Source organism: Coffea arabica, chromosome 11e, assembly GCF_036785885.1.
Source record: "Coffea arabica cultivar ET-39 chromosome 11e, Coffea Arabica ET-39 HiFi, whole genome shotgun sequence".
Classification (NCBI taxonomy): Eukaryota; Viridiplantae; Streptophyta; class Magnoliopsida; order Gentianales; family Rubiaceae; genus Coffea; species Coffea arabica.
This window is the reverse complement of record NC_092331.1, coordinates 54,849,017-54,872,669: the sequence shown is the minus strand read 5'-3', so window position 1 is coordinate 54,872,669 and position 23,653 is coordinate 54,849,017. Positions and strand designations below refer to the sequence as shown.

The 23,653-nt window shown below is 35.1% G+C and overlaps 4 protein-coding genes across 4 annotated transcripts; 2 read left to right on the top strand and 2 right to left on the bottom strand.

Moving 5' to 3' along the window:
* The first annotated feature begins 2,883 nt into the window (after nt 1-2,883).
* LOC113719667 (kirola) lies at nt 2,884-4,228 on the top strand. Its single transcript, XM_027244929.2, has 2 exons — nt 2,884-3,182; nt 3,762-4,228. Exons 1-2 carry the CDS (start codon nt 2,993-2,995, stop codon nt 4,034-4,036), a joined length of 465 nt encoding a protein of 154 aa, XP_027100730.1. The 5' UTR covers nt 2,884-2,992; the 3' UTR covers nt 4,037-4,228.
* A 3,548-nt stretch (nt 4,229-7,776) lies between these two features.
* Nucleotides 7,777-9,002, top strand: LOC113718556 (MLP-like protein 34). Its single transcript, XM_072072162.1, has 3 exons — nt 7,777-8,011; nt 8,165-8,220; nt 8,802-9,002. The coding sequence occupies exons 1-3, from the start codon at nt 7,777-7,779 to the stop codon at nt 9,000-9,002; spliced, it is 492 nt and encodes a 163-aa protein (XP_071928263.1).
* Nucleotides 9,003-11,928: 2,926 nt separating this feature from the next.
* On the bottom strand, nt 11,929-16,385 carry LOC113718834 (uncharacterized). Its single transcript, XM_027243754.2, has 7 exons — nt 15,758-16,385; nt 14,956-15,219; nt 13,624-14,140; nt 13,094-13,293; nt 12,872-12,984; nt 12,374-12,514; nt 11,929-12,264 (listed from the first exon to the last, which is right to left on the bottom strand). Exons 1-7 carry the CDS (start codon nt 16,298-16,300, stop codon nt 12,186-12,188), a joined length of 1,857 nt encoding a protein of 618 aa, XP_027099555.1. The 5' UTR covers nt 16,301-16,385; the 3' UTR covers nt 11,929-12,185.
* A 1,045-nt stretch (nt 16,386-17,430) lies between these two features.
* LOC113717839 (protein C2-DOMAIN ABA-RELATED 7-like) lies at nt 17,431-19,778 on the bottom strand. The gene is made up of 3 exons (XM_072072846.1): nt 19,501-19,778; nt 18,264-18,357; nt 17,431-18,012 (listed from the first exon to the last, which is right to left on the bottom strand). Exons 1-3 carry the CDS (start codon nt 19,614-19,616, stop codon nt 17,725-17,727), a joined length of 498 nt encoding a protein of 165 aa, XP_071928947.1. The 5' UTR covers nt 19,617-19,778; the 3' UTR covers nt 17,431-17,724.
* Nucleotides 19,779-23,653: the final 3,875 nt, after the last annotated feature.

Here is a 23,653-nt window from a genome sequence, read left to right as displayed (position 1 = left end):
TGGGAGGAAGGAATAGTGGGTTTCAACTTCCTAGGACCTAACAGGAACTAACATGTCCAGTCTGATTTGACAGCACGAAGCAGTTGACAGGTCCCATCAGATGTCTTGTCCGCCATGCATGTGTCAAGTTCTCTGATAAGACTTCGGATATCGTGTCAAGCACAGCACCAATCCAAGGTATCAATGGATGTGGGAGTCACCTCGATTATCCGCATGCGATGTCTAGCATAGGTAACCAAGACTTGTGGCAACCCATCCCAAATAACAAAGGGTTGAGCTCGATATGGCCGAGCCAGGATGGCTATCCTCAGTACACATAATATATACACATAAAATGGGTTAAGTGTTGGTGCGGTTGAACCAAAACAATCATCCAATTTATGGTGATTGGACCGGATGAGCTTAATTTGATGATCGATAGTTGATTTCCAAATTTTGAAGTCAATGTCCCATATTACACATTTACACCACGGCGTTGGCCTTGCTTCACTCACCAGTGCCCCGCATCCACATAAGACGAGTTTTTAATTAGATTTTTTTTTGGCAGCGAAAAGTTCAGGAAGAGGCAAAGGTTACGTAATTCTAAAACCAGAGAAAACATCGAAGTCCTAAATAGGTAAGAACCCATTTGGACTACTATTTTTAAAAGTTTTTGTAAAAAAAATATGTTGCAACAATTTGATATATGTGAAATAAAAATATGATTCATAAATGTGTTCACGCAAAACGTAAAAAAATTTCTTAAGAAAACTGTAATCCAAATAAGGCCTTAACTTGTCTCCCAATTAATCTTTGATAAGGATCCCAAATTTACCCATGAAATATGGCCCCACTGCCGGAAACAATTAAGAAATTTTATGTGTTGTGTGAATCATGTGAAGTGGTATGGCATCAGTTTATTTCCCATTTGGTAATAGTATGCCTCAGTTGTCACCTACCAAAAACCATGTAAGAAGAGGATATCATTATTTATTTATTTATTTGTTTTGCTTTAAGCATCCGATATCTCCACTCTTAGTAAAACTAATCCGGATTCCGTCCAAGGAGAATCCGTAAAGTTTGACTTTTATTCGGGGGTGAGCATCCTACCGGAGTTTTTCAAGACGTCACATGTAGAGTCGAACTTGCGATCTACTATTGACATTAGCAACTTGCTTGCTAGCTGTCCCAAACTCATTCATATCATTTATTGTGTTAACTAACTTCTAGGAGTCATTATTGGAGAGTCATTTTTGCCGGGGACAAGAGAAGTAGATCTCTCCAAAATAATTTGTCAAGGATGGCCTTCATTCTATCCAATGTTGGTGACGTATTCTTGTCGTAAAGCAAAAATCAGACTAAGAGATATCGATTAAAATAAAATTTAAGTTGCCCACAAGAAAACCTTAGTTATAGGCACTAAAAAATGAATGGTTTCACTCGAAGTGGAAAATGTGTGCAAGATGTTATTGATATGTGTAAAATGTGTGTAAGATGGAAAATAATTTGAAAACTTAAAAGAAGGTTGATGGGAACAGGTGAGGTATCGGTGTGGTTGGCTTGCCAAGCGCACTATTAAATTCTCGACATGGATCGGACCACATGAACTTGGTTCGATCCATTGGATCATTGATTTCAAAATTTTCGGCTGACGTGAAATAAACAGTCGAGATCGAGCTGAGCTCATGCTGGTAAAATAAACAAAGTAAGAAAGCACCGCAGCAGGACCCAAACACGAACTTTTCTTAGACTGTGTATATGAACCTTACCAGTTTAGCGGAATCCTAGCTTTAGATGATTTCCCCATTTAACATCACAGGTTAAAAAGTTTTATAAATTGAATTTGATAGGAATTAACACCTCGAAAAAGCCCACCAAAGAGTTGAATATATAAATCAGAAACCTAACTCTAATTCAAAAACTTAAATCATTAGGTTTTAGACCCTTATTTACATATTAATCGTTTTCTCTCTATCTTTCAGATCAATGTGGAACATAATATTTTATTCATGAACCTAACAGAATGCCCTTTTTTTTTAAATTTATTTGGAGTTTGTAGGATTTATTTTAAAAAATAATATTGTAGCACTTTTTTGGCAAATGTGACACATGTGAGGTAAGAGTTGTGAAATGTGTTGATAGAATATTCTTCAAAATTTTTGAAAAAAATTGCAATCCAAAGCCCAAACAAGGCCTTGCCACCGATTAATTACTGCCCTAAGAAACCATTATATATATACAGATTGCATTGGAGAGATAAACCGTGATGAAATATGGTCCCATTGATTGGGAAATGGCAAGCAATTATGAAGATTTAAATGAGGTGTCATCTGTGAATCATGTGATACAGTTTTATCTTTTTTGGTAATAATACAGCCTCAGTCATCACCTACCCAAAACCATTTAAGGGAACATATGATTTATTGCTTTTCACTAACATCTGAAATTCATCGATGCCGTCATTTTGGGCATGGAGAAGAGAAGTAGATCTATCCAAAAATATTTGTTAAGGATGGACCTCATTCTATCCAATTTGGTTAAGGTGACAAAGGAGGATTGATCAAAATAAAATTTAAGTTGCCCACAAGAAAACCTTAGTTGTAGGCATTAAAAAAATGAATGGTGTCGAGTCTGTTGACCCTAAGTGCAAAACTATAGATGTAATATGATTATAGATTAATAGAAAATGAGGATAATCACATTTTAATGGATGCTGAGTATCATTTATTAGGGCTGATGTACCAATACAACATCTCATGAATTAAAAAAAAAAAATGATAGTTGCTGGCGAAGATAATTGGTTCCTCTTACGTGGTTTATAGAGCCTGAAAAAGAAAGGGTGGGGGTGGAGGTGGGGGGTGAAGTCACCCATCAGTTCTATACTATATAAGGAGCAGAGGGATAGTCTAGCAGACCACAACTGAGACTTCCTTCAATATTTCTTTGCCTTTTTTTGCTGCAGCAGTATTTGGTCATTTCCTTCTCAGTTTCTCAGAAAAAAAAAAAAAAAAAAATGGGGCTCAAAGGTAAAATGATTGGTCAAACTAACATCCATGGCCCTGCTGGAGATGTGTTCCATGATGCCTTCAGCAAAAGACCACACCATCTTGCCACCATGACTCCTGAGAAAGTTCAAGGGTTTACTTTGCTTGGTGGTGATCTTGGAACTGTTGGATCCAAAATCTGCTGGCACTATACCCATGGTATGGAATCAATATTCAAGTTCCTTATTTTAGCACTTTCTTCCCCGCAGTTTTTCTTGTTTTTCCTTTATTCATTTAGCTTTTGTTGCGTGTCGGTCAGCTTCTGGACTAAGTTGATTTAAACTCTCTCCATCTGTTTTTCCCTGCTTTGAACTGGCACACAACTAGTTATCTAACTTATTTGCCAGAAAAAAGAAAGGATAAAAGCTTAATATCTGCCTCGGGAAAAAGTTTTAATGAAAAACGGACTAGATCTATTACTATTAATAATATTATTATTAGTATTTCTACAAAGACAATAATCTGATTGTGGAAACTACAGAGGTTAATTAAGGAAGTCCATCTTCGTAAAGAATTCAATCAATTAATACTACAGAATTTTTTTTCTTTTGCTTTTTCTCAAATTTTTTATGCGAAATACCAGGTATTTCACAACGAGAATACTTCCCTGGTTGTGTAAATAGTATTGTCTATCCTAAAAACAGAAAAGAAAGAATTCCGCAAACCTTGTTTTTGGATTACCAGCATGTTGACTAGGAATTGGAGAGTCTGTAATTGATTTACTTTTCATTTTTACAGACGGGAAAGATAGGGTGGCAAAGCAGATTATTCAAGACATAAATGAAGAAAAGAAATCAATCGTATTTAAGATGATTGAAGGAGATCTGATGGAGCTGTACAAGACCTTCACTATCATATACCATGTTGATGTTCTTGGTGACAAAGAAAGTTTGATTACATGGACTCTCGACTATGAGAAGCTGAAGGAAGATACCCCACATCCAGGAACCTTGCTCAACTTTTTCCTTCACATGGTTGAAGACATTGAATCTCATCATATCAAAAATCCTTGAACCATCTATATATATAGACATATCTCTTCTAAGTATTTAGCGTGTTTGAAGTTGCTATGGTGTCTTCTAAAATGGATGCACGAATAAATGTGTGCTATTAAGTGCTATGTCATTATAAAGCTAATGCTTGTTAGTTTCACAAGTAATGTTTGTAAAAGTTGAACAACATAAATAAATATTATTTGTGAGTAATGAATATTTGTGATTTTATTGTGACATACATGTGGTTGCTTCGTACTGGCAAGGACCTATTTTTCTTCGGCAAATTTGCTGATTTCAAAATATAACCCCAAATGATTTCTTTTATTTGGCCAACTAGTCTAATATATTCCATTAAAGTAAAGAATCATAATTCCAAAATATCGCACCACTTATATTTCTTTTTAACTCAGATAATAAATATTTGGACATGACTTTGGTGCAAATACATTTACCAGCATGAACTTATTACAATTAAAGTAGCAGAAGCAGTATGATGGCTGATGAGAAGTATAACCTTGAGAGCTAGATTGTATTCTTTAGCAAACTGACCCTTTTTTTTTTTTTTTTGGGAGCTGTTTAACTGTAAAGAGTTTAAAGTTTATACTTTTGTTACTTCATTACTTGAGTTGATTTACCAAACTAACCTTTCAAAAAGAAAAGACTTACCAAATTTAAAAAATTAATAAAACGGTGGTATATCTCCCTTTTCAATTTTTCTTTTTTAATTTATCCCCATCTCAAACGGGTTTGTCTACCTGCGTAAGAATTCCTTTGAATTGTGCCACTTTGTGGAGGATGCCCCTTAGCAAAATACATAAGCTCCTTTTTATTCAGTAATCCATACTATAGATGTGTTTAATTTGGACAGGTCCAGGTGCTTCTAGTTATATTTCGTGATCAAAATTTCACACAAAAGAAAACTAAAATAAAATAATAGGGGCAAAAAAAATAATGTCCAGTGGTCTACATAACTGAGGAAAATGAATCTAGGGCCAAAACAAGTAAAGCTTTAAAATAATTGAACTTTTAGAATACATTAATTTTTTAAAGTTAGTATGAATGAACACGTAGAATTGTTGTTAATTTTCGTATTTAAATTATTCATATTTGTATAAATTCGCAATAAATAAAAATAGACCATAGTAAGGCACGGGCAAAATTCTAGTTTTACTATTAAAATAAAAAATATAAATATAAATATATAAAATCGAGTTAACTCGCAAGCTAACAAGTTAAGCATCTTTGAACTCGAATTTGACCTGAAGTTCGACTTAGTTAGTTTGAACTCGATGTTGATCTAACTCAAGTCAACTTTTGACTCGAATTGCTAGCGAGCAATTCGATTTGTTTGGAACCCTACTATGCCCATATTCTTCTTCTAGTAGTTCGTCCTCTTCTTGTTTTATAGCTCATAGCCCTCGCTTAAGGTCGTTTAAGTTATCTGTCTCCTAAGTACATTTGATACCAACTCTAGTAATAAAGAGAAACCATACCAAAAAAATATCTCTTTCTCCTTGTGAGATCTCGAGTTTGAGCGCTAATTGAAGCCAACTATATCCAAAAAAACAAATAATTAATACTTAATATTTAGTTCTTCACATTCATGAAGTCGGTAAAATGCACATTATCCTAGTGTATTGTACCATTTAAACCCAATATTACCGTTGTTGCTGATTGGGTAGTTTTTGTCTATAGTAATGCACTTTATAAGCCATAAGTATATGCTATGGCCTAAAATCTCGAAGTATTTTACTGAGAGTAACTATCCAACAAGCAACACTAACAATCATGGTCTAAGCACTCGACAAAAATCAGTGACAAAGCGTGCACATTATATAGACAAAGTTCATGTTTTGATGCAATTGACAGTCGATAGGAATGGTATAAACTTTTAGTCGCATCATCTTGTATTTTCTTTTAGGCACCGTTTGGATTGAAAGAAAGGGAAGACAACGAAAGGAGAAGGCTCTAGTGGAAAAGAAAAGAAAGGGGAGTAGAAGAAATCTGAGTCCATCTATTTTGTTTGGATTATGGGAGGAAAGGAAAGGACACTATCGATCGTCAATTACATTTTTATCCATAGTTTAAAGTTTAATTTATAAACACGTGAATTTTCACTAATTTTGATGTCATTTTTCTCTAATTTTGTCCACTTTTGGATGTGAAGCAGACTGAAAAAAAAAAACTATTCTTATCCCTCCCTTTCCCTTCAAATCCTTTTCTTTCTCTCCTCAAAAACTAATCCAAAATTTAAAAACTTTATCCCTCCATTTCCGTTTGCTTTCCTTTCCCTCCCATTCTCTCAAAACAACAATGCCTTAGGATTTTTGTAAAGGTTCCCATCCAGGTAGATACTTGTTAACGTACCTAAATTACATCTAACTTACCATATAAATTCACACAATCACAATTATTATATCCCCTGAATTTATAAACTTTTTCAAAGTAATTACATTTTTTCAAAATTAATGCTTAATGTCCCACTTAGCGAGGGCCATTTGAACACCGGTTAGCCAAGCTGATATTTCAACGAGGGCAAATTGCACACCCGTTAGCCAAAATTCATATTTCAATTCCACTGGATGCTCTTACCTCCCTAAAATAAATATTCCAAATTTTTAAGGAAAAATGTTACCATTTGAAATTCTGGGACAGATGAATTTCAAAGTGTTAGGTTCTGCTGATGCCATATTTCATCAATAATGTCGACCATGTTAGAATAAATAATTCCCAAAATTAGTCTAATTACATACACTTTGAATTTATATGTTTTAATAGCGTGAGTGGAAAGCTCAAAACCAAAATCTCTCACTTACATTCCCTTTCCCGAATCACCCAACCCATCCCTTTCCCTATGTACTTTTTGATAAAAATTTATGAAAAGGAGTAAATCTTTTAACATTAATTTCTTTGTATTTTTCTTTTTAAAAAAAAATTCATTTCGAGTAAGTAACGTAAATCCCATTTTACCGTTTCTTTGTCTTGGCATGGCATGAGCTCACGAGAATACTACGATTGATTTAGCAAACAAACGCTAAAACTAAAATTTATATTGTAACGTACTTCTGTAAAAGGATTTGAGTTTACTTTCGACCTGGTATGTATACGAGGACTTATCCAAAATTCATCAAGTGCATAGTGTATACTGGAAAATTGTGGCACTAAAAATAATGTGTAGCCTTGGCGGTAAGCTAGAATTTGTCCAGGAAATCAAATCTCCTGGAAATGTTTTCTTCGAAATTTTGGGCAGCAAGATACATAAATTACTGAAACTCTGCCCGGATAGGATTCGTCTCATTGAATTACTTGCAGGATATTGGGGAAATGTGGGCTGCATTCTTCTTGTCCATTTCTCCATTGGTAAGAATATTCTTCTTGTCAAAATTTTTTTTTTGTGACGTTGCTCTTTTAACCGGTAATTCTATTATGTTTTTATGGTAATCAAAAGAAATACTAGATGCCATTTAACACTGCTAGGCCCTAAAAGAAACACTAGAAGCAAAAATCTAGAAATTAGTTTCAATGGTTTTTGTTATTGCAACAATTACTTAACACTTGCCAAAAACCATATGAACTTTGTGCTAATTCTCCAAATTTTCTTGTGTAAACAGAATTCTACAAAAGTGTGCCCATATATCCTTGAGTCAGAGGGCTTGACGTTTATACCACTTAATGAATGAACCATTTTTCATGTGATATATATATATATATATATAATTTTTTTTTTTTTTTTTGCAGGAGGGAAAGTTTTGACTTCAATGCAAACTGTGGAAGCTGTAGACAAGAAGAACCAGTGGATCACTTACGATTTATCCGAGGAGAATCTTATGAAAATGTACATCACCTTGAAAATCACCCTCCAAGTTACTTCAAATGATGAAAAGAGTTTCTTGAAGTGGACGTGCTTATATGAGACGAGGGATACTGATGTTCCTGCTCCTGATGCATTGAAAGGCTTTGCTAGTGAAATTACCAGCTTAATTGATGCACATTGTCTAGAACTGAATTCAAAAAAAAAAAAAAAACCATGGGGTTCGAGTTTGATAACTTAATTACTCAATTAATTATCTAATGATAATGCGAGCTTGTGGCTCTTAGAAATTAAAAGTTTAGATGGATTCAACTCTGATTACCATCATAAATCAGGGTATAGCCATACCGTAGATTTCAATGTATGTTTGTTTGATCAAAGTGTAAGGAAGGTAGGCTTCAAGGACCAAATTATAATTTGGCCATCTATTGGATATGTTAGCTAGTTCCCTTTTGTTTTTTCGGGTAAAATTGATCTATTTAACTGTAAAAAACAAAAGTATAAAGATTTTATACTTTATTTACTTCATTACTCAAGCTATATGCCTTTCTATTCAACAAACTAAAAGAATAAAAACGAAAAATACTAAATTCGTAAATCTTCATTTTCAATATTCCTTTTCTTTTATCCATATCTTTGAGACCAGACGGGGCCTATCTTCTCGGGCAAGAATGTAGAAGAGGCCCATTAAGAAATGCATATTCCCAGTTTGTCCAGTAATCCAGACTGTATAAATGTCTAATTTGGCCGGGTTCAAAGGTGGTCCAGTTATATTTCATACTCCAAACAATTCAGAGAGAAACTAAGCCCATAATTAAATTTAGCTTGGGTCATTGGGTGGCCCATATCATAAACAGAATCGAACTTTTATTTTATCATTTTTTTAATAGGAGAATTGTAATGATTTAAGAAAAGTGAAGGGAGCAGTTTGATTGGAACCTAAATGCTATATTTGAGGGTGACCTGATGAAGATGCACAAAACCTTGAAAATCACTTTCCAAATTATTCCAAAACATGGAAAGAATTTCTTGAAGTGGACATACATATATGAGAAGATGAATGCTGATGTTCCACCTCCTGATGCATTGAAGGGCTTTGCTAGCGAAATTACCAGCATAGTTGATGCACGTTATCTGGAGATGAATAACAAAAGCCATGGGGTTCAAGCTTGAGAACTTAATTACTCACTTGATTATCTAAGCATAATGCTAATTTTGTGTTTTTAGTAATTATGATCTGGTCGACAAAGCCATATTATAGCTTTCAGCTTATGTTGTTTGATCAAATTGTAAAGAAGGCAGGCTTAATAGACCAAATTAGCCGTTTGTTGGATAGCTTAATGATTAAAATAATAGAGTATGATACGACTAAATTGTCTACATGTTCCAGATTTTCACTTTTATTATAAAATATATTATCAGTATTTCCAAGTCTTGCAAATTGGACTCATGAACTTGGGACAGCCGGTCAACATGTTACTAATGCCAATGGGAGATCATAGGTTTGACTCTTGTATGTAGCACTTTGAAAAATTTTGGACCATACCTTCACCTTCAAATAAGAATCGAATTTTATGGACGCTTTTTGAATCAAATTCGATTTAATTTTACTAAAGGTGAAAATATCGGGTGCTCAAAGAAAAAAAAAGTCTTGCAAACTCGACTCATGGTTGTGGCATATATATATATATATATATATATATATATATTCCACTTTTACCAGCTTAAACTTAAGCTGTTGGGAATTTCAGGGAGTTAGATTAGATTGGATGACAAGGTGGAGATTTAAAAAAAATAATAATAATAATAAAATAAGTGATCAAGCAAAAGCAAATCTTTCTGAAGAATATTTTGCTAGATCATGCCCAAAGACTTGTTAATATTTTATTGAACTAGCAGTGAGGAATTCTATCCTTTGACCATTATATTATACTTCTTTACCAGTTGAGATGGCTATAGTTTTCTCCAACATGATATGGTTAAAAATTAATGAAGCGTAAGTGACTTTAGATGGATTAGGAAGATCCAATCGAATGAATTAAAAACCTTCTCCAACAACTTATAATTGCAAAATGGTAGTATTAGTTGTATATGACAAACTAAGGAATCAAATTCTGCTTCATTGGGTTGATTCTTTTCCCTTTGGTCATCCTCTCATTGAGCCTTGTCGCACCAAGAAAGCTGCCCTGCCTAAAATAGTAAAATTTGCCTAGGTAAATTAAGTTCCACCATTAAGGAAATTGTGGAGATGTGGGCTACAAACTGTTTTTGTGCATTATTTAATAGGCAAGGACCAAGGAAGGTGAAATAAATCATGTACTGCCAAAGTGCTCCATCAAATATATACTTCTCTTGAATACAAAAAAACAGAGGAAATTTTTTTTTTTTTTTTTTAAAAATCCAGTGGTTTCACAAAATTGTATTTTGCATGCTTAGAATTGGGGCAATTTTCGTACAGGTCCCTAAGATTTTAAAAAGTGGCTAGCTAGTAGCCACCAATGGTTTTAGTAAATGGCAAAGGGACGCCTACCAGCTAAATCTCCATTGTCACCTCTAGCCCATTGTTGAAAACTGATCAAACATGTTACTTGCTTTTTAAGTTTGTGTCCATTGCATTATCAGGTTTACTTTGTAGAATTTTTCGTTTGGAGATGAAGATATATGCAATAATTTTTCTCTTTTGGTGGATAACACAAATTAAATCTGGATATTAATTAGCTGACAAAAACCATATTCAATTTGATGTTAATTTGTAACACAAAAACTTCATAGTCATGGAACTAACATCTGTGATACATTGATTGTAATCATCCCCTCTGCTGACAATTTCTATAGCAAAAGCATCTGTGATGCCCTTTGCTTTGCTGTTCTAAAGAAAGTTGTGTAACGAAATCTTGTCATGATAAATCAGCTTATTTTGTTGGCGCAGGTCCTTTTCTTGGAAAAAGATAAACAGAGTGGAGAGTAAAATATACCAATTAGGAGTTGTGATGTCCTATTCTTGAAAAAGGAAATCAGAGTGGGAGACTAGAAAAAACACCAATTAGGAGGTTAGGTGATCAAACGTATTTTTGTTTTTTTGTTTTTAATCAAGGGATCAACCATTCAGATCATGACTGCCTCGTGGAAAAGCAACCAATCATAGATCTCAATCCCAAAATATGATTTTAAACTTTCTGCTCAGAAACAAAACAACTACATTTTACAAGTATATAAAGATCAAAGGGAACTTTATACTTCAAATTGTCCAGAGAAGAATGAGTCTTAGTGGCAAGCTAGTGTTCGAGCAGGAGATCTCATCTCCTGGAATACTTTTCTTCGAAATTTATGGCAGCAAGAAACAATAATATCTGCCAAGCATCTGCCCTGACAACTTCCTAGCATCGAATTACTTGAAGGAAATTGGGGAGAAGTAGGATGCAAACTTTTGGTAAATTACTTGATTGGTAAGGCCTGCATGGACTTCTTATATTAAAGAGTGTAGACCTTGTATAAATATGCAATGTTTTTTTTTTTTTGTTGATTTTTCATTCCTAATTTGGTTCATGTTGTAATCATGTGTATTAATTGCAGATGGCAAACTAATTCCTGTAAAGGAGACTATTGAAACTGTTGATGAAGATAACAGGTCAACGACTTACAGAATTCTTGAGGGTGATCTTCTGAAGGATTATAAGAGCTTGCTAATAACTTTCCAAGCAACTTCAAAAGGTGAGAAGAATTTTCTTAATTGGACATACGAGTATGAGAAGCAGAATTTAGATGTCCCTGCTCCTGATCACATGTTTGACTTTGCAAGTGAAGTTAGTAACATAATTGATGCTTACTTCCTCAAGAACCAAGATCATTTCCAAGCTTGATAAGCTTCTTGATCAGGAATTTCAATGTAAAACCAGTCAAGAATACATGCCATGTGTGTCTCAAATAAATTTCATTTTAGCATTTTTATGATCTATCATGTAAAAATTCGTTTGTCTCTTTTATGCACAAATCGTTGTGACACCAAGAAGGATGGATCAACATTTACCAATGGCTTATGATAAGAAGCATAACCTTAGCTACCACAACCGTCAAAAGCCACAAAAAGAGAAGGAAAATATGCATGAATTACCCTTGGCATGGCCAAGTTGAGTTTTCCATCTCAAATTGTCAATGTTTACAATAATTGGTATGGTTACTGAATGAGTGATCAAAAGTATATGAATGTTACAATAAAAGGGTTCGTACTGTACAAGTAGGTACAATTCACGGGTCTAATATTCTATATGTATACTATATACTATACATCTATGCTTCTATATGTATACTATCTACTATACATCTATGCTTGATTTTTCCACAAGGCTTTGCATATCATCAAACACTTCCGCTTCTGGCATACTTGTCAATCTGACTGATATCGAGAATTCTATCCATCCCACTTGCCAAAAGAAACCTGAAATTCCGAATCAAAGCATAGATAAATTGGCTGAATGAATCAAAATTTCAAGAGTACTAATATGAAGCCAAGAAATCAATAGTGTTAATGAAGTAATGGAAATTACTTGTCCCTGAGGTCTCTTGACATCAATTGGCAACCTCCTGGTACGTTGGATTGCAAATTCACAGCTATATTTGGATTGTGAATGCTCTGTCTAAGATGTACCCATCCAAGTTCTGCATTGTCCTTGTCAGAAACTTTGGCCCTGGAGTTTGAGCAAATTTGTATTTAGCAATAATGGGACTACAATTATGTAGAGTTTGTCAAGGTGTTAACATTTTATGATAAATAGATTAGGAGCAGCTTGAGCCATTCTCGCCAAAAGCAATGGTGGATCCATAACCTAAGGTTTAAAAGACAATGATGCAACCTAAAGATCTACCTGACCATTGAAAAAGTTTTATGTTTTTCAAATTAGGTGATCAATTCTTTTACATCATACGGATTTAAGGGAAGGGGGTGTAATTTTTATGCGGAAATTTGTTATAGAGGAAAAGGAGAGATTGATTAAGGAGCCCCAAAAACATAGGAGGCGGAGCATTAGTTTGAAAACTTTTGGCACCTGTACATGTGGGCATCAACAGCTGCTGGAGTGTCGTTGGTGTCCACAAGGCAGCCATCACTTACCCAACACTCTCCACAAGAGTCTAAATCCCAGCCTGGCAACTGACCTTCCTGCAAATAATTTACCATTCTTTTAGCATAAAGTATACTAAAGATTTGATCAGATATGGTTCTTGCTATTTTCCTTGTTCTTTTTTAGCACAAAGTAATAGATATGTACCTCAACGTAGTTTCTGAATGTTTCAATGGCCTCAATGGCTTTGGCTTTTGCAAACCTTGGCTCAGAAATGACATTCATCCTAAGCTCTGCTGATTCCAGGGGCCCTTCAAGATCTTTAATAAGACTACCTATTCCATCACCTGAGCCCTCAAGCTTCATTCTTACCATCTCAATGATGATCTTCACAACCATATAAGCACCTGCAAAGTTCAACCACATCGCTTGATTTAGTCAATGTAAAGTGCATATCAAGAATCCATGCCAAAATTTAAGATTCATGTTTATATATAGAACAAGGACAATAGTTGCATTACAGACATTGTGATTTTCAAAATAAAAAAGACAATGTAAACCCCAGTAATTTTAAGAAATCGGGAGAATGTTTATTTTAAATTTAGGGATAAAGTTAGAATCAGATTGACAGACTGAGTTACATGAGATATGTTAGAAAACTATTAATATATGTCTTTTAAGTTTGTAAGTTACAGTGTCTGCAATCTTGATATTTTCCGTAGAAGAAATAGACTAACCATCATCAAGGAAATGGTTTTCTTTGAGAGCACCATGGCCAGTAATTTCCATCATCAGATGAGTCTCCATCCCATCCTTATTAAGCTGAACTCCTTTATCAATCACATTTCTATATCCAACTCGATACAGGCAATGCTGACCTCCTCTGTCAGTGATGAATCTAGTCAGGGCCATGCTTGTACGTGCATCAGTCACAATTGTAGTTCCAGGATGCTCTTTCAGGACAATGGCAGACATCAGTGCTATGAGTTTGTCACCATTTATGGGGTTGCCAGAGCTGTCAACGACGCCGCTTCGATCAACATCGGTGTCGAAAACTATGCCAAGATCAGCTTTGTTTTCAAGAACTGCAGCCCTTGTTAAGGCCATGGCAGTTTTGTCCTCAGGGTTAGGAATGTGGTTAGGGAACATTCCATCTGGATTGAGGTGTAGAGAACCGAATGTGTCTGCTCCTAGCCTGTCTAAGACATCGTATGTAAAGAACCCTCCTGATCCATTTCCAGCATTCACAATTATCTGCATTAATTTCATCAGATTTCCTCCATATGCATCCCAAATAAGAAGAAAAATAAATAAAAAAGACTCTGTAATTTACCCAAAAAAACACCGTATAGAATAAGTAAATTGAAGGTACCCATATATCTTTCCTTCTTTCATTTTCTTTTTAAGAACAAATTTTCATTTTGTTTTAGAATGGGCCTTCCGTTTCATTGCTATTTCTGGCCAGCCTGTGTTGCAAGCGTATTGACTGTTGGGGTCCGGAAGAGCGTGGGCCGACACTTTGGTTGAAGTTATTTTATTTGGACAAAAGTATTAGGCTGAGCCCAAAGTTTAGTTATTATATCGTAGCAAGTTCTTTAATGAAAATATTGGTAGGCAGTAGTTCATTTTACTAAATCAGACAAACGCAAAATTACTTTTAAAAAAATTAATCAGATAAAATTCGTATATTTCAATCACATATTTTAGGTTAATATTCATCCTAACCACTGGGGTCGATCTAGTAGACAAGAAAGAGTTCTTGGAGTCTTCTTTACTGTCAGATTCAGGATTCAAATCTTATGTCTGACAGTTGAAAATAGGAAGGGTGTAGAAAGGGGTGAAAAGATAAATAAATAAATCAAACAAAGGTTAATATTCACCCTAACAACACAGACAATCATGCAATTTTTATGGCCAATGTTCACTTGCTAGTATAACAATTGATTCCAACATAGATGAGGTAGGTGGAACCACCATTGCACATGAATGAACAGAACAAGGGAAAAACAACTCGTGCAGGAGAATTTTTCAGTCACAAACTAAATAAAGATCGTGCTAAAATTTCCAACCTGAAATCCTTGGAGAGGAGTGTCATAATGCAAGGGATGATTAACTCTTTCCTTGATGATATCTCTGAGGTGTTTTGCATAAGTGCTCATGAAATCCACTCTTTTTGGTGGATTCCGTAGAGCAGTTGACACTTTTGCAAGTCTATTAGCATATTTCCGGGCGGCTCTGTAGCATATTTCCTCCACATCCAGCGATGTCAGGCCTCCTTTCTTGGTGAAAAGTTTCAGACCATTCCGGGTGTATGGCAAATGAGAAGCTGTCATCTGCATCATGTTATATTTCTCAATTCTTCCACGTATTAGCATACTAATACAGACTAAAAGAAACATCCAAAGCCTAGTAGTAGTATTTTCCCATTTTCTCTCATTTGCTTAAAGCCTTGAACTATTTTTAAAGACTATAGTTTCCCAGCGGGCTTTTAATTTTGCTTTTAACTTATTTCAGATGAAAGAAAAGTATTTGTGAAAATCAAGTGTCTTTTGAAGTTCGAATTTACAAAAGTTGAAGAGCAAGATTACCATCTGGTTTCTTGAAATCATGTTTCAGGAAATAATAGCCATAGCATCACTTAGAAAGCAAAAGGAAACAATATTTAGCTTTAAAAAGTTTTGTCTTCACAAACTTCTCCTACACGGTCTCAAAAGGCATTTTCTACAAATTTTATTATTTTCCTTAAAAGCTTCAAGACTTGATATCTATGTTTAACAATAGTTTTAGTGCAAAATCATTGAAGAAATCAGTCTATACCATTTTTATATGTATGCATAACAAGCTCAAAAACATGGAGCTGTTTTTCAATACCATTATGGAAGCATCATACATAAATGGAGGCAACAATGTACTCATGAAGCAAGCCGGTGTAGTTGCAAGCCCCATATCAAAAGCCAGACAACCAGCACGAGCAAGACCAGCAAAAACAGCAGCACTTAAGGATGCACCTGAAATTCTAGGGTCACGTCCAAGTGACACCCTAACATTTTCCACACTTCCATTTGTTTTCTCCTTCTCCAATCTCTCCACAACCCATTCACCAAAACTCTCTGCGATCGCCTCCACGGCGGGAGGCGTTAGGTCGACCGTCCTCCCCTTTTCGCCTTCTAGAGCCACCCCACGAACATCCGAGCCATTTTGCAGTCTTCTAATTTTATCCATTTCTTCATCCACCACAACTTCATTGTACTTTACAGTGCTGGAAGATTCGACGCGTGGTAAAGATTTTCTAGAGGGAAATGGGAATGAAATCTTGAAATTTGTATTGTGCAATATTGGTTTATTTATTGGAAGTGATGGAAAGTTTGTTTTGGAAATTAGACCTTGTAGGGATTGTGATTGTGTTGAAGCCATTGTTATTATTTGCTTCAAACTTGGCGCCCTTAGTTTATTTTCAAAGTGTGTAATGGTGATGATATTCGGACAAGGGTTGAAAGTTAGGAAGATAAGGTTTATTGGTGAATAAACCATAACCTTACAGTTTGCATATGTATCTCCTGCAAAGGATGAAATATCTGAGAACAAACTTCCAAATGCCCTGAGATTTTTTTTCTTGTTTTATCTATGCATATCTTCTTCAGCGATTGATACTTCTATCGAACAGAAAAATGGTATATTCCACGACACCTAATAATCCAATTGGGGTTCCAAAAACTGCAAAAGGCAAAAAAAAAAAAAAAAAAAGTGTTCTATCTTTGCATCTGAAGAATTAATATTACGTAAAACAACCAAAATATAGTGATCTGCATTAATTTTTTTTTTTGGGAGAAGGGGGGGGGGGGTTCCTTTTCTGTGGGGATTAACCGGAATGCCGAGTCAAATTAGAAATTCGGATCGAGGACTGGATTCCTGAGCATCATTTCCTGGGATTTGAAAATGAGATCTATATATAACTAGAATCAGTGAACATATCTGTTGGTCCCAAGAATTTCAAGTATCTAAATGAAAATTAGATTATTCAGGTCTTCGAGATATTTTATTTATCAGAGAAAAAAAGTCTCTGAGATATTCTAAATCAAGAACAGTTTTTGTGTAGCTTTTCTGAAGTAATTTATCCAAATGAAGTTTAGAGATACAAGATCTTATAACTGATTGACTAAAAAAAGGTCGTGAAGGTTGTTCAAGAATATGCCAAGTTCCTTATGCTTGACGAGGAGAACATGGGAATAACACCAGATTAATTTTTTTTCCCCTTCAATTTGATCAAGCTCAGAATAAGATTAAAAAAAAAAAACAATTCTCGTCAATGTCAAGCAAATAATATCACAACTAAAGAGAAAGGAAATCAGGGGTAAATGATGAAAGAGAAAAATGGCATCTAATCAATTTCTGCTGTTAATTGTCGAAAGAGAAAATAACATCAGCCAGGGCGAATTCAGTTCTTGATTGTAAACTTTTTCAAAAAAAAAAATTCTCAAATTTCTTGCTGAGAAATACGTTATATTCAGTTAGAATAGTTAAGGGCCTTATTCATCTCGATCGTCTTAAAGCAAGGATTCAATATTCTCTTATTCGCGTTATCCTTTTCTGCTTTCTTCAATCCCCCTCCCAGGTAAAGAAACAGAAAAGGTTATATTTGTTATAGCTACACCAGCAAAGCAGTAACCTGAACAATAGCCATACAAGAGGCCGAGATAGTTTCCTGTGAGGGTCATACCTTAGCTCTCAAACATTACATGAGGAACAGCCATAAATATACAGCAAGAACTTAGATTGTATGCCTTCATCATCAGCCCTCGAATCACAAGTACACAACAGCGAGGGAATCAGTCTTGCTTTTAGCCTCTAAATCCAGGATAATCAAGCCATTCAAGATGTGTTTCTACTTCACCACATTCCACGTTTCTCAACCTAAGTATCATCTTTTGGAACATTTTACCCTGGTTCCAAACAATGCAGCTCTCATCTGCAAGGCAATTGTCGTGGCTTGGTTGAACTCTGTCAACTTTAGTCCCATCTGGGAGGTCTTGCAAACCCATTTTCAAGCACTCGAGAAATGGTTTCACGTTGAATTCTGCATCTCCCATTGGATCATCTCCCGTAAACGTGTCTTTATCAAATACTCTCTGAAAGATACAAAATCCATTGTTAATCAGTGGAAGTCATACATGATGATCACCATATTTTGGTCCTCCAGAAGGCAAGACAGATATACAAAGGAACACACACTTTTGATTAAGCAAAATGCATAGAGAACATAAACTTGAACTCATTGCTTTATACTATCAGTTTGGCAAGACTGCCGACCTAGATCCATTCAAGTCACGGATGTTCATTGCAGACACTCAATAAGAAAGGAAAAGAAAATGTGACTTACCAGAACAAATGGGACATTAGGATCCTTCAAACTAAGAGTCAGACTTTCATTCCAAACAGGGGAGCAGTTTTTATTCACCACACTTGTCTTCACAGTCTGCAGTAAACCTTACATCATGAGAAGCAGTACACGATCCTACGATCTACATGATTGAAGAAAATTCAGTAATCACTACTAAACTTGTCTTGCAGCCATCAGGGGGATAACAGATCAAATTCCTCAATCAACAAATTATTCAGCAGAATAAGCACATTGTAACCACGTTCATTAAGACTATCCAACATCTACAAATTCCTAAAATGGCTGGTCATTATTTTGTTGGTGGTGAACGGTGAAGGAAAATTGAAACGCCATCTCTATGCAGCGAGTTCACTTGCCAAGTCAATTCGGTACTAGCAGTGCTAAAACTAAGTGAACACAGCATGCATCTCTCCATTTGTAATCAACCAATTACGTTTTTAGCTGTCCAGAAATGGGAAGCTTATCAAATAACAAAGCAAAGCATTTGCAATGCCATATTTGAGAATGTTATGAACAACCAAAAGTTTGCTCTATTAAATAAGAAAGAAACAAATTAAGCAGAAAGTATAATGCAAGAACGAAAAGAAACATTGAAATTGAACTTTCAGTTTCAGTATCTTGAAATTCAATCAGCATTTTTGAGCATTTAGCTGACAAAACCATGATAGCCTAACTACAAATAGGCCAAACAGCACTTCCACCATGAAATGGTATACTTAACTTTCTGGCATAAACGCCACTAGCTCAGTTCACAATCCCCCTTATTCAGCCATGCTTCTCATTCTTGCCTGATCCTTTTCCTCAGTTGCAGGTATCCTCTCCAGCATCAATCTTATATTCAGTTTCAAAAAATTTAAAAAAAATCTTGAAATTTCTATGTATCTTCGTATTCAGACCTAATTTCTTTATGTTTTTCCTATTCTTCTTCAACTAATATTTTAATTAGAAAATCAATCTGGTTGGTTAATTCTAATTAACATGGCCTTCTAATTCTACAACTTCAGCTTGCAACAGATGCCGATTTCGACGAGATTAACACCAAAATTGCAATCTTTGGAAACAAAAAAGAAAACCCAATATGATTTGAATAATCACAGAAAAAACCCACAAATTAAAAGACCATATGAATCATATAAGATACAAGCAATACATGATATGATTACAGAGCCAAAAAAAAAAAGAATTGCCAGTAGAAAAAGTAATGAGAAGACGACAGGCCTGGCCAGCATGGCTGACGACGACATAAGGGTCACTGCTATGGCTAACAGTGTCACGAACAGCGAGGTTGATGCCTCTGCAAACCTTAATTCTCAGTAGACCACAAGAATTCATGTTCTTCAGTACTTTGAGGAAAGAGCAGAAAAAAGAGGTAAAGAAAGGTTTCTAACTTGAATAGTCAACTCTTTTGTAAATATAGGAAAAGTTAAAAGAATATCCTCCTCACAAACTTAGAAAATCGAGGACAACCATTCCACTCAGAGTCACAACTCACAAATTCCAAGTAAAACTGAATTTACAAAACAAAAAAAAAAGGTGGAAAATGGAGTTCCATCTTATGTTTATGTTTTGTGTGACACACTGATACTTAACATTTTTTCAATAAATAAAACAAGTAAATATACAAGAATATTATTCCATTAGTTTGTTATTCTCTTTTTTTTTTTTTAAATCATCAACTCTTTCACTATTATTACTCCAGCCTACTTAGGAGAGAACTCAACTATGTCGGGAGCTAGAGGGAATAGTTCCCTCACTTAAATTAAAAGAATGCAATAGTGCACGCTTTTTAAATTTTACATCTTATGTTTTGCCTCATTTGTTATTCACACTAGTAAACGTGTATCAACTTTCGGTGAATTATGAGAGCTACCGAAGATTCATTTTTGGATTCAAATTCCCTTTTTCTCTCCCTATTTCTTCAATTTCACCTCTTTCTTGTTAGGGAAAAAAAAAAGTAATAAGACCAATGTTTAATTATGCAGGTTGTCTAAATGTCTAATCTAAGGACTATTCCATGAGCATTGCTTAAGGGCGAAGTTGATGTGTTAATGTTGGAATTTTTAGCATTTGTGATCGATGGTTTGAGGAACATATAGCCAATGCAGTGGAATATGCTAAAAAGCAATTAAAACTTGCGTTAGTCCTATTCATTTTTTGCTCATGTAAGAAGAAGAGTATTTAAGATATTCTCCTATAATTGAGAGTCCAATACCTAATTAATATCCACTGCCAATTAAAACGAGTCATTTATGTTACAAACAGTATTTCACGATACAATTTGAATGGAACAAAATTAATGAGGAAGCAATGGGCGGCATAATCAATCCACTGATATACAAGCCCAAGCCGTGTCAGGTGAACCATAAATCTTATTCATCCAGTCCAGTACACGAGCATCTCATAGCCCATTGACCATCCTGGCCTTTTAGGTCTGGGTTTGGCCTCTTTACACTGCATAAACTTTGTTAAGGAGAGAGGGAGGGGGAGAGAGAGAGAGAGAGAAAAAAAAAAAAGAAGTTTACCAACTTCAGATTCCAGATATACAAATTATCAGTCAAGTGATTAGGGAGAGTTTTTAGAATTTTTTTTTTACTGTCAAGTTCAAGATTCGAATCTTATTCCACACACAATTGAATATGAAAAGGGGTGGGGGGAGGGGAAGGGAAGCGATTTACTATCAATTTTACAAAAATTTTTGAACAAAAGTCCTAATTAGAGTTCTCGAATTAGGAGTATTTCTAACTAGGTCCACAAGGAAAATCAAAAGCAAATTATACACATTCATTACACGTTGTTTACTTTGCCTCTCTCCCTCTTCCACCGTACTCACTTCCAAAAAAATTATTGGGACAAGACAGTCGAAGGATGGAAGAAAATGGCAAAGAAGAAAAAGCCGAAAATTCAATTAGAAACTCTAGAAAGGAATGAATGACACTAAAACATGCATATAAAACACAACCAACTACTACAAAAGAATTCAACATTCAAACATGAAACATGTCCACTGCCCACCTTCGATGATGGCCACATTCTTATCATGTTCTTTCCTCCTACCTTAAAAAAAAAAAAAAAAAAAAAAAAAAAGGGCTTCATCAACATTTTGGTATGCTAACATGACAAATTAATATTTAATCTACAATAGGACAATCATATTGGAGAGCTTTTTTTGTTTCTTTATTTCTGCTACAGTAGATTCAAACATATTCATATTTAAGATTAGAATAAATAAAGAACATAAGCTACCACAATGTCTAATATATCACCCTGGTTTAGGTTTAACAAACTTGACTTCACCTACCATAAGGTATCATATACGAAGGTTCGCCTATCTACATCTCCTATTGCCTTTTTTTTTCCCCACTTGTCTTTGTTCTTTTGTTAATCAAGGAACAAACATGCATATGCTTAGAATATGCTCAATGGCCCCATTCACGAATTCTTAATCAGAGAACCCCATTCTTGAAGTCAAATACAGGTTCTGTTAAGAGAAGAAGGTGAACCAATCATCTCTTTTCAAAATATAGCTAACAAAGAAGCAGATAAAACCTATTTGTGCTAATTTTCAGCAACTGTTGGGCAATGCTGCAAGGATGAAACACAAACCAATATATATATATATATATATATATGTTATTTGATAAGGTAATCACGCAAATACTAATAAAAGGATATCTGATCGTGAAAATAACTTGTTCTGTAGATTTTTAAATATTAGCCATCTAATTGTAGAAGAACTTCACACTAGCTATAAGTTCGATTTAACACCAAATTAAGATGAAAGAAATTTTTACTGATGCAACACCAATTAATGAGATGAAAAAAATTTGGGGGGGGGGGTGGGTGGGTGGGTGGGGTAATGCCAAGAATAGCTAAAATGGGTGGGCACTAGTACAATATACAATCCATTTGGATTGGTCTATTTTTTAAATATAATACTACAGAAATACACAAACAAAAACAACTCAAAAAACATCAAATCCATATAATATATCAAAAATAACTCACAAATATACATAAAAAATTTTAAAAAAAATAAATTCTACAATATTTTTCATCTCTTACACCATCCATCACTACCGTCACCAACCCCTCCCTTCTCCTTTCTCCTCCCCCTCCCTCTTTCTCCTCCCCTTCCCTTCTCCGCCACCCCCGTCCCTCCCCTCTCCTCTCGATCTAGTCGAGGCATCTAGTCGCCACCAAAAGGTCTCAACTTTCTAGTTACAATTTGGCCATGACCAGATTGCGGCCTTTGATAGCGACCAAAGGCCTCAATCTGGTCTCAACCGGATCCAGGGGGTACGGGAAGGGGAGAGAAGGAGGAGGAGGAGGAGGGAGGGGTGGTGGCGGTGGTGGTTGTGGTTGTGGGTGGTAGTAATAAATTTAAAAAAGTACCATAAAAATATTTTAATTTTAAAAAATACCCCAAAATATCTATTAAAAACCCCTCCAAAAATATCACAAAAAGTATTTATAGTAAAAGTTTTTCATATACATTACTACTGTAAAATATTTCAAAAATACCTTAAAAAAACAACTAATCCAAACGGAGCATAGATGGCTGAAAAACAGAAATGGAGAATATTTTGTGAAACCAAACGCGGCACAGTTGATCTTTTTGCCTGCTCAAAAGAGCCAAATACCTGACAAACTCCAAAACTAGACGCATGTGCACCCATGCTTTTCAAGAGGGAAAAGGACATTTGCAGCCATCAAAATCGAGCTTTCCAGCAATCTAAACAATGTATATTTCATACACATCTGCATGGAAACGACTAAATATATGTAGAATCTTGTATACGACCCATGACTGATCTATACCCTGTTTATCTTTGCAACCGCCCCCCTCCTCCTCACCGACGGGAACTTTCAGGCCATATTAAACCTTCAAAGTACTAATCATCCCCACAAATCCAATTGCCAAGAGACGTAATATCAAGTTCATCAATTATATGCCCAAGCAAAGGTGTATAGACAGGACCATGTTATTGAAAACTTGGCTGCTCCAATCTGTAACCAAATTTAGGGAAAGAATATTCATCACTCAATCTGTTGTCCAAGTTACCACTAAGATTACAAGAAACTTCAAATCCATAATGTTGAAATTAAGCACGCTTAAAAGTCTTTATGGTTTTTCATGATTTGTGTTATATTAAGTCAAGGATCATATTAAATTCTTCTAGCAAAATTAGATCGTGCTTAGTTAGTTTGCTCTTATGAACTCGTTGAGAACTATTCAGATCTGGCTCACAACGTATTAAAAGTAGGAGGAACAAACCTACTTATCAAATGACGAGATAAGTAAATGAATAATTTTTTTTCTGACCAAATATGGATAAAAACTCATGAAGAAGCCTTTGACATGTGAGCAA

What these genes read in the sequence shown, in the direction of transcription:
- LOC113719667 (XM_027244929.2), top strand. Translation starts at nt 2,993, where the DNA reads ATGGGGCTCAAAGGTAAAATGATTGGTCAAACTAACATCCATGGCCCT. An exon ending in CTGCTGGCACTATACCCATG is followed by an intron (nt 3,183 to 3,761) that starts GTATGGAATCAA and finishes TCATTTTTACAG; the next exon opens with ACGGGAAAGATAGGGTGGCA.
- LOC113718556 (XM_072072162.1), top strand. Translation starts at nt 7,777, where the DNA reads ATGCAAACTGTGGAAGCTGTAGACAAGAAGAACCAGTGGATCACTTAC. An exon ending in CAGCTTAATTGATGCACATT is followed by an intron (nt 8,012 to 8,164) that starts GTCTAGAACTGA and finishes ATCATAAATCAG; the next exon opens with GGTATAGCCATACCGTAGAT. An exon ending in TTGATCAAAGTGTAAGGAAG is followed by an intron (nt 8,221 to 8,801) that starts GTAGGCTTCAAG and finishes GACCTGATGAAG; the next exon opens with ATGCACAAAACCTTGAAAAT.
- LOC113718834 (XM_027243754.2), bottom strand. Translation starts at nt 16,300, where the DNA reads ATGGCTTCAACACAATCACAATCCCTACAAGGTCTAATTTCCAAAACA. An exon ending in AAACCATTTCCTTGATGATG is followed by an intron (nt 13,294 to 13,623) that starts GTTAGTCTATTT and finishes TGAACTTTGCAG; the next exon opens with GTGCTTATATGGTTGTGAAG. An exon ending in GTTGATGCCCACATGTACAG is followed by an intron (nt 12,515 to 12,871) that starts GTGCCAAAAGTT and finishes CTCAAACTCCAG; the next exon opens with GGCCAAAGTTTCTGACAAGG.
- LOC113717839 (XM_072072846.1), bottom strand. Translation starts at nt 19,616, where the DNA reads ATGAATTCTTGTGGTCTACTGAGAATTAAGGTTTGCAGAGGCATCAAC. An exon ending in GTCAGCCATGCTGGCCAGGC is followed by an intron (nt 18,358 to 19,500) that starts CTGTCGTCTTCT and finishes TTTACTGCAGAC; the next exon opens with TGTGAAGACAAGTGTGGTGA. An exon ending in CTAATGTCCCATTTGTTCTG is followed by an intron (nt 18,013 to 18,263) that starts GTAAGTCACATT and finishes TGTATCTTTCAG; the next exon opens with AGAGTATTTGATAAAGACAC.